Source organism: Poecilia latipinna, unplaced genomic scaffold (assembly GCF_001443285.1).
Source record: "Poecilia latipinna isolate Pla-1442-1.1 unplaced genomic scaffold, P_latipinna-1.0 Scaffold2771, whole genome shotgun sequence".
Lineage (NCBI taxonomy): Eukaryota > Metazoa > Chordata > Actinopteri > Cyprinodontiformes > Poeciliidae > Poecilia > Poecilia latipinna.
This window is the reverse complement of record NW_015115387.1, coordinates 59168-73208: the sequence shown is the minus strand read 5'-3', so window position 1 is coordinate 73208 and position 14041 is coordinate 59168. Positions and strand designations below refer to the sequence as shown.

Here is a 14041-nt window from a genome sequence, read left to right as displayed (position 1 = left end):
AAGAATAACTGAATGATTTGAACTTAATTAACTTTTTCATGTTGCTGGGTTATAAATTGTACAGAAGTTATTGTGATAAACAACAATTTTGTTGTTTTGAGACCATTTTCAAGTAGTATAACATACTAATAGAGTAGAATATATAGAATGTTGATCCCCAAGAGGAAACTGCTTATATGCTGACAGCAACTCCAACCAAAGTGTTAAACATTAAATGTATAAAAAATATACATAAGTGTGACATTGTTAGTGACTTAAATATGACTGACTATAAAATAAATATTTAAAATAAACACATAAAATTAGAACACACATGGAAATATATTGATCTATATATAAATTACCAATACCAAAACCAATAAACTTTAATTTTGTAAAGAACACTTAACACTGGAACTGGAAGATATTTTAAATGTCCAAAATAAAACATGACAACCAAAAACAAAAAATAAAAACACACACACAACCAAAACCATTAATGGAATAGATCATAATGACTGTCAACAAAATTGCTCTTGAAAAAATATTAATCTGAATGAAAATTAATGAAGTAATTTTAATTTCCAATCATTAAGACGGGCTAAGTGAGGACCCAAACAGCTACCAACATGTTATTGTGTGGTTCTGCAGTAAGTTGTGTTTCAACTTGAAGATGAAAACAAAGATTCCTACCTTCGATCTTCTCCTCCTACAAGGACAATGCATTCAGAGTAACCTCGGGGTTTGAAGGCGGTCAGCATCGCCTCGCCCTGCGGCGGATCCTCCGTCAGAACCTTCTGGCAGAATTCCCTGACCACCTCCCTCATCAGCGGCTCTGCCATGGACTGATCACATGACACAAAATAAACATCTAAAACACAAAAAATAATTCAACTTCATCACATTATGTGAAAATGATCAGTAGGAAATCATGGCTGCTGTTCAGTGTCTGCTGGAGGTGATGGAGGAATAAAGTGTTTCAGTTTCTTTGAGTTTATATTATTAGAACATTAATTAACCTTCAGAGTTTTGAGGATTAGAAACTTGAAATGACACATTAAAATCTACAGATACTAATGTGCAAAATGCTGTTTGCCGCAGCACCTGTTCTCTCAGGTAGCTCTGGTCCAAGCCCTGCATCCACACGGCCGACATCACTTCCTTCATATGAACCTGCAGACACAGAAACGAAAAACTGTGAAGGCAAACAACTAGGCCGGTCACAATAAATCAATTAATCACATGATGAATTTATTATTTATCGTTTTTCTCTGGATGTTAAAAGTCTTCAGTCTGGTACTTTGGTCTCAACTAGTCCCTTGTTGGGGGACAATTTTGTTTACAGGCAATTCATAATTAATTTTAATTGTTGTTTTATTTATTTATTTATTTAGGATATTTAAAATGTATTGCAATTCCAGTGTTAAATATTCAATTAAATTTAATGCTTATTGATTTTGAGAATGTGTTCTTGCATTATTATACCATTATAAATATATGACCTGAAAACAGTCCCAAAACTAGCGGCTTACCAATTTACTTCCTTCATTTTGGGAGATCAGCTGACACTTATATTTGGAGTCAATCTTATCCCCTGATCTTATCTACCTCAACAAATGCCTAAAAATGAGGTTTGATCGACAGACTGGCCCACCAGGTCAGGTCTGCACGTTTGCAGTTAACAATCGTAACTCCACTGTTACCAACTCAGCGACTTTCTTGCTATATTTAGCAACATTTCAGACAAAAAAATTGGAATCGGCAGGTCAGGCTTTTCAAAGATCGATACTTGGTGATCGGCCAGAAAATTGCAATCGGTGCATCCCTAATCTAAATGGCAATATTATCGTTTGTCACAATAACATCCAGTAAAACTTATCATCTTGACAGGCCCAGCAGCTGGAAATCAGCTATGGAGAACGTGAAGCTTCCTCACCCTGCGGTAGTCTGGGTCGTGGGCGAACCATCGCACAGCGGCCTCCAGCACGTGCTTCTCGTTGCCCACGTTGAGCTTCTCCATGCTCAGCAGCTCGCACACCCGGCTGTGGGGAAGCTCCCTGAACTCCTCGGTGAGCGCCACGTCGCGGAAATGCGTCTGCAGGAAGTCCGTGGCGACATAGTGGACGTGCTGCAGGCAGTAATGCAGCGAGAAGAGGCGGATGCCGATGCAGTTCTCCGCCGTGATGCAGCTCTCCAGGAACTGGCAGCAGAGCAGCTTCAGGTCAGTCATGAGCAGCAGGTCGGACGCCTGCACCATGTCCTGGACGGTCTCCTCGCTCAGGGTGATCTGGGATTACGAAACAAATCCAACAGCTGTACTGGTGTTTCACGATTCTGCTTTGCAGAGAATAAAATCCTCAAAATTCAGCTTCTCTGAAAAATTCTAACATTACATATTATTAGTGCAGCAAATAACGATTATTTTAGTGATCGATTAATTGATTATTCTGATTAATCAAATAAAAAATGCCACTTTCTACATATTTTTCATTTAATCACTTAAGCTTTTTTATTAGAAAAACATTAAAAGATGCAAATAAAGAAATTATTCAATTCTAATTTTAAATAAGAAAATACAATTTTTACTGCCTAAAATGCAATAAATATGTTTCCTTTAGTAAATCTGAACCAGGTGAAGCTAAAACTGCCATATGGGAGTTTTGGCTGAAACATATTTACAGAAAAAGGTGTTTTTACATTAAATGCAAAATGTAGATATTTTTCTTACAGTTTCTCTCTTAATTACTGTCTGAATATGTTACAATTAGTAAATAAGTTCAAGATTATTTCAATAATCGACTAATCATATTTGTGTCAACATATAAAAAGGGTTAGATGAAACATTTTTCTTCATCCAATTAATTAATCATCAAAAATAATCAGTAGATTTATCAGTTACTAAAATGACTGTTAGTTGCAGGAACAGTCCAAAGTCTGTTTTTATGTTTTGAATCTTTACAAATTTATATCTTTCGTAAAAATTAGTATGTTACAGTAATAAACACATTTTTACATTTTAAATTTCATGAATTTTGTGACCTGTCAGTAGTTTAAATTTGTCAGTTTTGTCCCCAGGAGCAAAAACTTTGGACATTACTGATATAGGCCATAACAAAAACATCTTTGCACTAATTTTTCCCATCTTTCTGACTTCAATATCTTATTTTTTATATATATAATCATGTGTAGATTGACCAGATAAATGAGAGGACACAGTGCATTTTAAGAATAAAAAGCTGGGAATCACCTCCCCGCTGAAGATATAGTCCAGGATCTGTTTCATGATGGCCATGGGGACTCCCTGCAGCTCAATTCTGTAGGTTGATCCATCTTCTTTAGGAGGATTGTAGTTCAGTTTGGTCCTGAAACGAAATTATTCACAGCAAAATATGTCACAACATGAAAATAAAAGCTGCCTGGAATCACTCCCAGCTAATGAAAGTGAACACACCCATCAATCTGCTGCCACAAACAACAAATGTCCGACCAGCTGTGTGCAGGAGGACTGTCTGACCTGATGTAAGGGCTGGCTGCAGCCAGGATGTTTTTCTGCACTGGGATCTCCTCTCCATCCACCACAAGGAGCGCATCGTGGAAGCTTTGCTCCTGCCAGAAGGTCCGAAGAACTCCCAGGAGCTTCTGGGAGTGCTGCGGGTCTGAAACCGTCAAACCGGGATCACCGGATGTGGAGTTCTGCATATCTGGACTTGGACAGGTCTCCTTCTGTCAAGAGATGTGTACACACTGTATTTCATAAACGTTTGCCAATTAATGCTGTTAGTATGTTTATCTAATACCGAGCCGAATACTTTGTAAAAACACCACTATTAAAAATAACCAAGGTTTATTTCCTATAAGCAAGCGCATACAGGTGCTGCAAGCTGGAACGTCTTAAAGTAACCAGTTCTTAAATCAAGTTTGGCAGGAAAAGCTACGCTAACCGCAAAACAATCTACATTGTATATTAACGGCTTCGACGCGGGTTAAAACAACATGCTGTAGTTTTCTATTAGAATATGTACTTGTTGTAAAGTCTTACCTGAAGTTTTCTTTGTTTTTTTGTATTTTTGGGCACAGGGAGTGCCCCGGACTGCACTCAGAACACCATGGATCACTCCAAAAGGTTGGAAGTCGACGTTACAGGCATGTGTTACATGCTGCATTCAGGAACATAGGACAAAACTGTACGAGATGTACACCAGAATGTATAATTAGAAGAATAACCATAAATTAAATGTGTATTTATCAACATATATAAATATTTAACAAAGCTACTCATTTATACTAATAATTGGTGGGAAATTTGTATAAAAATGCGTCTACAACTTCGTGTAATGCAGTTGTCTTGGATTCATGAACGTCTCCTGAACTGGGCGGAAAGAGTTCAGGTAATAGCGTCCCACCAATAAGCTTTATGTAAAAAAGTAAACAAATACAGCAGCAGACAGTCATTCGTGACTTCGATTTATTAATCCATTATTTAAAGAGGCAATTACAATGTTAAAGAAACTTGCAAGGAAAATAAAAGCAAAAATCTTCCCGGTATTCTGTCAAATACTGAGATGAACCCAGTCTTATTTTGTGCTCCACATCTAGCTCTGTCATATTTTCCAGCAGAACCTCCATTCACAGTATAGTAGCAGCTACATTGGTACTTTTATTTATAGATCTTATTTTTACTATTATCTTACAAAATTTCTATTTAATTCTTTTTAAAATTATTTTTACTTCTATTAAACCAATGTATTTATTTTTGCAGTATTCAGCAGTAGCCATTTAAGAAAAACACAAAAGAAAATATTTACATTTCCTGAAAAAACCCCCAGATAAATTATATGTATTGCATTGCTTTGTACACGTATTGTTCTGTCTTCACTCTTCACTTATGCGAACAAGTAACTTTATACTTGGAAAGTTTTTTTTGTTGTTCATAAATGCAGACTTTTAAAACTTAATCCAAATTTATGTCAATGGAAACATTTTCTAAGTTGATTTTGGTTCAAAGTAAATCTGCTCAACAACTTTGTAGTTTGATTAATAACATTGATTTGTGGTAAACCTCCGTATTCGGTTCTGTGTAACATTATTCTAAATTAATTTTGAATATATGCAACTCTGTAAAATTTGAAACTTTGTATTAATATTGTTGCCTTGTTTTGTTTGTAAACTGATGTAAAAGTACATGAAGGTTTTGAAAAAAGCTTTTTGAACAATTTATTATGGAGGAACCCATTTTATGTACTTAGTTTCCTGTCGGATGCTAATCGCAGGCGCACTCCGTCAAGCTGAAAACAAACTCCGCAAATGCCCCCCTGGAGCAAACTGACTCCCTGGATCGAGAATCTGATCCTTAGCTACGGGAGCGGGGATGAGTCGGGCAGCCAGCTGAGGGCTCATGTCATCGGGGTGGGTCAGATGACCCAGTCCCAGGCTCGGGGCTCCGATGGCCCGACGGGGCTGCTCTTCCTGTCAGACGGAGAGCTCAAGATCCCGGCTGTGCTCACCGCCTCCGGCTGGGAGCAGCTCCAGGAGAAGGAGGACCGGGAGTGCTTCAGCAGCCTCCTGAACACCACCGTGTGTCTGCAGGACTACCGGCTCCGGTTCCACATGGACCCAGAACAGACCAAGAGCCGGTTCTTCCTGTCAGTGGGGGAGCTGGCCACCACCGCGGCGGGTCCGGTTAAAGACAACACGCCCTGCTGCACCAGCTCGGCCGCGGTCCGGATGAAGATCTGCAGAACCTGGAGGTCCCTTCTTGGTCAGGAGGACTCCCAGCGGAGCCAGGCCGGACTGGACCTGTCCGAACTGCTAGGAGAGTGGCAGCACGACTGCCTGCAGACGCTGCTGCGGGACATCCGGGAGAGACTGCTGGCTCTGAGGAACCCCCGACCCTCCACCTCTACTCACACCCCGCCTCCGAGCTGCACCAGGTGGGACCTGGACCGGGTCAGGTACAAGGGGGAACCGAGCTTCAGCGTCCCGGCGAAGCTGCTTCTCATTCCGGATGAGAGCAGGGAACAAGCTTGCCCTGTGGAGGATGTGGCGTGGCAGATAACCGATCCCGCAGGTCAGTATCGCACTGTAGACCCATAGGGGCGCCAGGGTAAAAAGGGCGCCAAACAACAGTGGAATATCAAAAAAGTAGTTTAGAACATGATTAGGACCACTGAAGTAAAAATAATAATAATAATAATAAATCACAATTATTTCTTTAATCTTCTGAGATCAAAAGTCCCAATTCTGTGAAAAAGTCCTAATTCTGTGGCTCTCATCCTTTTCTGTTAGAGTATGAAAACCATACTAAGGAAAAATAAAATATAAAAAGAAAAATTACAAAAATAAGGTCAAAAGATTCCAAGAATAAATATGAGAATAAGGTGATATTACCAGTATAAAGTTGAAATAATATAAATGGTATTACAAGAATAAAGTCATATTACTAGAATAAAGTCACTTTATTATCGTAATATTACGACTTTATTCTGTACAAGTTTATTTTTGTATTCATTTCGTTATTATTTTTAGCTTGTTCCTAATATCGCTTCATAGTATCTGACAGCTGTTTTTGCATTCAAACTCCCCACTGGGTGCCATACTGTCTGCAAACCTGAGAAAGTACTTACCGTGTCCCTCCTGCAGGTGGCGATCCAGTTCAGAATGCGGGAGATGCGGGGAATGCAGGTGAGCATTCCCCTCCTTTGATGGAGGACGTCGCTCCTTTCCCGGACCCAACCGCCCTGCTTTCCACCAACCCCTGGGACATGTTCCCCCCTCTGGGAATCAGCCCTTCCACCTCCGACTCGTCCCCGGAGTCCACTCCGAAACTGGACTCTGTTGCCGTGGTAACCAGCACCCGGCTTCCGGTTGCCAGCACCGAGCTTCCGGTTCCCAGCCTCCTCCCTCCTTATCAAAACCAACCCGCCGCCAGCTTCCCACCGAGCTCTTCATCAGCCACCGTGAGTCTACCAGAACCTCCTGCCTCAGACGGAACCGACACCGTTCCGGGAAGCTACAGGAAGCCCAAGAGGAAGCGATGCGAAGCGGAACAAGAAGAGGAGGAAGAAGTCAGTGGGAGTCCGCCATCTTGGCTCTTTGACTCCCAGATTGGATTTTCCAGAAACGAGGACAGTCCAAAACAGACCGGACCCCCCCCGAAAATGACCCGAGGCACTCATGGCGACGGAAGACCGTTCTCCTACAAATACAGAGTGTCGGGTCAGAACCTCCAGGACTTCAGCCAGTTCCGAGTGGCTGCGTCTCTGCTACACTGGGCTCTGCGGTATCTGTTGACTCCGAAACCAACAGAAGATCCACAGAGCGTCGACTGATTGGACTTGCGTTGCCATGTTTATTTCCCAAAAAGTCCAATATTCATAGAAGGACACACCTGGTTCCATGTTTTGTATGGAGCGCCGTTTGTAAGATTACATAAAAAAATAACAGCAATGTTTTGGTTTACTTAGCCAGAGGGAAAAACTGTGGGTAACTTTTTAAGTCATTCTTTCCACCATTTTATTCATGTTTATAAATGTCCAAATATTTACCTTCCAAACTAAATATTTTGCTTTTAATTTAAATATTTAGTTCCTTTTAAGTATGAGCTTAAAAGTAGCTTTCCAACTAAATATTTAGCTTAAAGATTTAATGAAATATTTTTGTTGGAACAAAATATTTTGGAAGTAAAATATTTACTTTTTTAATGAAATATTTTTGCAATAGTTTTAAAACTAAATATTTCACTTTTAATTTAAAGTATTTAGATTGGCAGTAAATATTGAGTTTGGAAGATAAATATTTAGTTTTAAAATAAATATTTAGTTTGGAACCAAATATTTAGTTTTTAAGCTAAATATCTGGTTCCCAACTAACTTGGTTTTCTGACTTTTGTAAAACAAAAATTAGTTTTCTAACTATTTAGCTGCCCAACTAAATGTTGAATTCACAAACTCAACATTTAGTTTGAATATTTATTGAAATTAATATTTAACTTGAAAGCTAAACATTTAGCAAATACTTAGATGTCAAGTTAAATATTTAGTTTGGGGCTTTGACATTTATAAAAGTATTACTAATATGGCTAAGACATGACTTAGAAGATTGAACACCCACATTTTATTTCTCTGGCAGGACAAATAAACCAAATTATAGCTGTTAATTTTTCATTATGTAACTTTACAAACGGCGTACCATAGTTTACCAGTTGAGAATTTTTTCTCTTTATCTTGGAGATTTGATGGTTTTGTACGTTTTTCCTGCTGTACGTGTTTTAAAAGAAATGTTTCAGATGCATCAGGAAATGCAGTTCTGTGTGGGTTCTCTGTACCAGAGTTTAAAATTTTTTTAATGTTTATTAAAGAATAAAAGCAGCTTTAATATGTTTTTACAGGCAGCATCATATTTTTTAAAAAAGTTTCCTGATTATTGTGCAATGATCAGATGTAGACTAAGAGCTTTATTACCTTCAATGTGGCGCTAGGCGATAAATATACTGATTAATCCCAATGTTGGTGCTTTAATATTTAACTGATTTTATGATTAAGCCTCTGGAGACACAAGGAGGGAAAGAAGGACTGAAGGAAGCAAGGATAGAAGAAAGGGCATGAGGAAGGGAAGTAAAGGCGGTAGGACACAACGAGCAAAAGGCGAAGAACGACGGACATAAAGCAACAAAAAAAAGACAAACACTACTAATTAATAAATTAAGTAACCAGAAAACAAAATCATTTGAAAATTTTCCTGTTTTCATTTTTTGTGACTGAATCTGTGCAGAAAATTAACCTCAAATCCTGAAATTAATTTAAAAAAACCATCCGATTGATTCGATAAATCAGTTTATTACAATACGACAGTTTCAGGGAGCGCCGTTATTCTGTCACACACTCTCACAAATCTGTCCGTAAACACAGAATATTTCAACATCTGAGACAGAAAGCAGTTTCCTCTGATGATAAAACACATCAAACGTAAAATCCTACAGTGAGTCCTAAAGCGGCCTCTCTTCTTCGCTCCACAGCTGTCAGTCTCTGTTCCCTCAGCCAATAGCACAGCCTGCAGTCGCTGTGGTCAGGGGGGTCGGCTTAAACTGCGTGAGACGTGATCGAGGGAAGGAGTCACATTTCAGAGCCACGTTGATGAAAAAACATGAAATGATGCACAGATTAGGTAGAGATTTAGGGCTGAACTTTGTCTGGAGACAAAGAGAAACAGTTAAACTCACAGCTGGGAGAGGAACGGAGTGAACACCTCTACAAGCTGCAGCAGGTAACTCAAGATTTCAGCAAAATCTTTCACATGCAGATACAAGAACCTGAACTGGCACAGTTAATCCCAGCGGATTAATTCTTGGAGAGAAAAATAAACAACAGCAGCCACTGGAAAATTAAAGATGGCTGCAAATTTTCAAGACGGTCATTAAGGAGAATTTGCAAATATCTAATAACGGCAGCCATCTTGAAAAATTTAATATGGCTGCCGTTTTTTAAGGTGCTCATCAAGGAAATTTTATTTTTGCACTAAATTTGCAAATATTAAATAATGGTACTCATCTTGATAGCTCAAGATGGCTGCCATTTACCTGCTGAAAGCAAATTTTAATGCTTGTATCCACAGTTGAAGGACTTTTACAGTGATGTGCGGCTATGGAGCAGCAGCTGAGCGCTTCGCTTAGTGTTTCTGTGGGTGGGTGGGTGAGTGAGTGTGTGTCTATCTGTAGGCCCTGTTGTGCCGCGGATACGGCGACATGATTGCGTCCACGCTACCTTCGCTGTCTGAGCTGCTGTCAGAGTCGCTGCTGCCAGAGTACGCGGACAGCCCCGGTAAGACGCCGACGCACACGGCCGCCGACGGCAGGTGCAGCATGCCGTGGGCGGCCGACGGCGGCGTCTTCGCCGTGAGGCCGGGGACGGCTCGGCGGTCCTCAGCTTCCCTGCTGCCTCCATCCTCCTCTGTATAGGAAAACAGTCACAATCAACGCCGCCGTTTACTTCAAAAAGATTGATAAAAACAGGAAATTTGAAGAAAAAGTTTCATTTAGGCACAAAATACCTACAATGTTTTGATGAAAACAACACATTCTTTCTTTCATTTGAGGTTTTTAGTGAACATTTTATGGTTTTTACCAGAGAACGATACGAAAACTAGTTTCCTTCTTTTCTCGTTTCCTTTCTGAGATCATCCTTCCTTTTTCAAATCTGAGTCATCGTGTCTTTTCTTCCGAATGGTTTCTTCTTCTGCATCTTTGCTGCTAAAAACCAAAACATTCATTTTTCCGGTCAGACCGATGCCCACCTGCGAGTCTGTCTCCAATTCCTCTCGTGTTCTCCACCCTCGGCTTCTTGCCGCCGTCTGACGACTGCGAGGAGCTGAGAAGAAAGAAGAGAAGAGGAGAAGCTTCAGAAATGGTTTCCTAAAACACTCATCACAAAAAAAGACTTTAAAGAACACAAAGAAAAACCCAGTTTGACACAATTTTGGGGAAAGAAAGAAAGAAAGAAAGAAAGAAAGAAAGAAAGAAAGAAAGAAAGAAAGAAAGAAAGAAAGAAAGAAAGAAAGAAAGAAAGAAAAAGAAAGAAGAAGAAAAAAGAAAGAAAGAAAGAAAGAAAGAAAGGACAAAGGAAAGAAAGAGAGAAAGAAAGAAAGAAACAAAGAAAGAAAGAAACAAAGAAAGAAAGGAAGCAAGAAAGAAAGAAACAAAGAAAGAAAAAAACAAAGAAAGAAAGGAAGCAAGAAAGAAAGAAAGAAGGAAACAAACAAAGAAAAAGTAAGAAATATAAGGGGAAAGAGGAAAAGAAGAAGCCCCCACACCCCAAGGAGAAACTCTGGGACTAATTTATCATGGAAAATTATGGAAAATCCTGTTCAAATTATCTTTACTTTACTGGAATTTGAATCGTGAACATTTTTGAAATTTTAAAACAGGATTATTCACAAAGAAAAATGGAAAGCAGTTGAAATCCAGTTCCTTTTCCCCGTCATATATTCATTTATCTTTTGAAATCCAGACTTTTGAAATCTATTAAAACAATAAGAAATGAATATTAAGAACCAAAATCTTTTCCACTCTCAGTTTTCTATTTTCCATGAGTAATTTCCATGTTTCAGTAAAACCATTGAAGAACTTCGTACCTGCGCCTCTTCACAGCTCCCACTAATAAATGAGCCTGAGACAGGTGGCTGGTCTTTGGCTCCGCCCCCGTCTGTTTAGGCCCCGCCTTCTTTTCTGATTCTCTCCGACTGTCCGCGGATGCTGACGCTTGTTTGACCAAAGCGCTGTGATGGTGGAGAGTTAGGGAGATCAAACGGGGATGGATCAAATTTAATCAACACGTTTAAAATTTCAGGTTAAACTTTTTCCTTCCACTAAACCTTCTGTGAATATTCAGGCTTTTTTCGTAATGAACTATTGTGACTTCTTCAGCAGACAGCTGAGGCAGATTGAGAACATTTAAAGGAGCAAAAAGCATTTTAATTTAAGATTTAATTAACTGATTAGGTTGTGACACCACGAGGTCCACATATTTAACTTTTTCTCAATATTTAAATTTTTTGAAATATAACTTTAGACTTTCACTATCCCTAATTTATAATAATTAAAAAGTTTAATAATAATAATAATAATAAAGGCTGGAAATATCTAACTTTGTGTGACAAATATAAATAATATACAAGTTTAAGTTACTGAAATAAAAAAAATAATGTATAAGGTTTTTATAATTTTCTAATATTTTGAGATGAAGGTTTATGACAATAAAAGTCATAATTTTACGACAAAAAAGTTGTATGAGATCTAAGTAATAAAATTACAAGAATAAAGTCACAATTAAAGAGAATAAAGTTGTTAAAATACCAGCATAATGTTGTGATAATAGAAGTAAAAAAGTCGTAATTATACTAAAATAAAGTTGGAATATGAGAATAATCAAGATAAAAAGTCGTAAAAACACCAGATTACTACAATATTAAAAAAATAACAGTGTTATGAGAATAAGGTTGAAAAAATATGAGAATAAAATGAGGATTGTTCAGCATTTTGAAAAATGATAGATATTGGTTTTACAAATAGAAATACTTATTTTTTAACACATCAGCATCAAATTATTGTCAGTAGAAAGACGTTTTGCAAACAACTGAATCTATTTGCACATCCTTCTGCAACTTTAAAATTACAAAGTGATGAATAATACTGTTAATAATTATAAAAAAGAGTTAAATCTGTGAAGGATATTCGGTATTCCAACAGCTCCTGCTTCTCCTCGTCTCTGCGTTGCTTCTCCACCAGGACCTGCTGCCGGGAAACCTCGTCCAGGAAACTGGTCTCGTCCTCGTCCAGACCCCTCACCATGTTTCCTGTCAGCGTACGGCAAGACAGAAACGGCATTAATCTGAGACAACCAAAAACGAATAGTGACCTCTGTCTACAGCATTTGTTCACCTTTCCAACAGTAAAAATCAAACATTTTTCAGGCATTTTCAAGGTAAGTTTTCAAACTTTTACAGCACCGCACTTTGGAGATAAAAACAATATACATAAACTAAAAACATACAGTTTCAATTCACTGTAATACATCATTTATTACCATTACTGTGACTGTAGTATGATATTCTGTATTCTACAGCAGGGACAACGTAAACTAAAATAAAACAAATGTTATGTGTTGAAATGTCTCTCACACCTTTTACACTTGATTGGTCCAAAAACAAAACGTTAATTTAACAAAAAAATCCTTAATGTTGTTTTATGATCTATATGCGCCAACCTTTATTTCAATTACACAGATTAATAAATAATTGAAAAATTAGTAATACTAAATATTAATTACATTGAAACAATCCAAATATATGTTAAGGTAAATTACCTTCCTGCTCAAGTTAAATTGAAAAACAAATTTACAAAGAAAAATGTTCTCGCCAAATTTTCTGGTGTTTAGCAAATGGAAAACATAGTTTCACTGTCTACCAATTATTTTTGTTTAGTGCCAAATCAAAGCTTACATATTTTAAAACATAGAAATCCAATATGTTTCCTTTTTCTGGAGGACACTTTTCAAAATGGCTGCCATCGTTGTAATGAAAAATTTCCGTTAGCGTTAAAATCTACAGTGGTTATTGTACAAGTTAGGTTCACTAACAGCTAACTCGCTAAACAAGAGTCTTAGCTAAGTTAAAGCTAAATCACTAGAAAATTACTGGATGCTAACGCTAAACACAAAATTAGCAGAAGCTAAGGCTAACAATTAAGAATGTAGCTGTGTTTCCATTTACCTTAAAATTATGCAAATTAGAATTATGAAAATAAGTTTCCTCATTGGAAATACGGCCATTTTGAAAAAGCTCCCGTTTTTGATAAACAGATGTTTTTTTTTCTATCTAGGCTGAGGTGGTTTTTCAGCTGTATTTCAACTGTATTTCGTAAAAACTGCAGACTTTTGTCGCATCACACAAAACATGTGACCAACAACCAGGTATTACTAATGGCGGAAGAGACGAAGGAGTTGACAAGGAGTGGTAGGAGGATGATGGCTCATTTTCAGCAGCTGATTTTGCTTCATATTACTTATAAATTCTATAAATAGGATGACCAAAGTCATAAAGTTCATCAAAGTTATCCAAATGGGTAACATTTTATAGCAATAATTAGTTATAAAGGCTCAGAAATGGCAGGCAAGATGGCCGCCATCCTGAAATTAATGAGGGATGACCGTTTAAAGTTTTATACTTTTATCCACACTTTAAGGACTTTTACAATAAAATGCTCTAGTATAGTGGGAATAAATGGACCTACTGAACTTAAACTGCTCCTCAAATTCCTGCTGTTTCTTCTCCTTCTGCTCCTGCAGCCGGTCATAAAGGCAGCGGGAGTCGTACTCCTCCTCCGGGACCTCTGGTGAGCACACAGACACAAACATGTGTTAAAATGGGCTGCAGCCGGCCTGATCCGGGTCTTCTGGATGCACCGCTCCCACCCTCCGGGTCGTCGGGCTTCCGGACTTTCTCCCATTCCTCCTGCCTCTTCTTCCTCCTCTCGTCGAGCTCCGACTCAGACACGAACTTCCTGCTGAGGTCG

At 38.4% G+C, this 14041-nt stretch overlaps 3 protein-coding genes across 7 annotated transcripts; 1 reads left to right on the top strand and 2 right to left on the bottom strand.

The window, feature by feature from the left end:
* Positions 1–638: 638 nt before the first annotated feature.
* On the bottom strand, positions 639–6693 carry LOC106939097 (gigaxonin-like). 5 transcript variants are annotated; one of them, XM_015021391.1, is made up of 7 exons: positions 6603–6693; positions 4019–4161; positions 3494–3702; positions 3227–3341; positions 1916–2266; positions 1084–1152; positions 669–824 (listed from the first exon to the last, which is right to left on the bottom strand). In XM_015021391.1, exons 3-7 carry the CDS (start codon positions 3676–3678, stop codon positions 669–671), a joined length of 876 nt encoding a protein of 291 aa, XP_014876877.1. In that variant the 5' UTR covers positions 3679–3702; positions 4019–4161; positions 6603–6693. The 5 variants fall into 5 exon arrangements, with proteins under 5 accessions (XP_014876880.1, XP_014876877.1, XP_014876879.1 ...); XM_015021393.1 differs by lacking the exon at positions 6603–6693 and having other exon boundaries at positions 3494–3696; positions 4019–4643; XM_015021390.1 differs by lacking the exon at positions 6603–6693 and having other exon boundaries at positions 4019–4642.
* On the top strand, positions 4771–7423 carry acd (ACD shelterin complex subunit and telomerase recruitment factor). Its single transcript, XM_015021389.1, has 2 exons — positions 4771–6046; positions 6619–7423. The coding sequence occupies exons 1-2, from the start codon at positions 5284–5286 to the stop codon at positions 7305–7307; spliced, it is 1452 nt and encodes a 483-aa protein (XP_014876875.1). The 5' UTR covers positions 4771–5283; the 3' UTR covers positions 7308–7423.
* A 1365-nt stretch (positions 7424–8788) lies between these two features.
* On the bottom strand, positions 8789–14040 carry psme3ip1 (proteasome activator subunit 3 interacting protein 1; the record flags this gene model as incomplete). The annotated part of the gene is made up of 6 exons (XM_015021387.1): positions 8789–9923; positions 10267–10340; positions 11104–11249; positions 12203–12324; positions 13760–13858; positions 13941–14040. Coding segments are annotated over 6 exons (783 nt in total), but the record flags the coding sequence as incomplete, so codon positions are not given.
* Position 14041: the final 1 nt, after the last annotated feature.

Coding starts and splice junctions, on each gene's coding strand:
- LOC106939097 (XM_015021391.1), bottom strand. CDS start 3,678: ATGCAGAACTCCACATCCGGTGATCCCGGTTTGACGGTTTCAGACCCG. Junction 3,342..3,493: donor GCAGCCAGCCCTTACATCAG/GTCAGACAGTCC, acceptor ATTTCGTTTCAG/GACCAAACTGAACTACAATC. Junction 2,267..3,226: donor ACTATATCTTCAGCGGGGAG/GTGATTCCCAGC, acceptor TCGTAATCCCAG/ATCACCCTGAGCGAGGAGAC.
- acd (XM_015021389.1), top strand. CDS start 5,284: ATGCCCCCCTGGAGCAAACTGACTCCCTGGATCGAGAATCTGATCCTT. Junction 6,047..6,618: donor GCAGATAACCGATCCCGCAG/GTCAGTATCGCA, acceptor TCCCTCCTGCAG/GTGGCGATCCAGTTCAGAAT.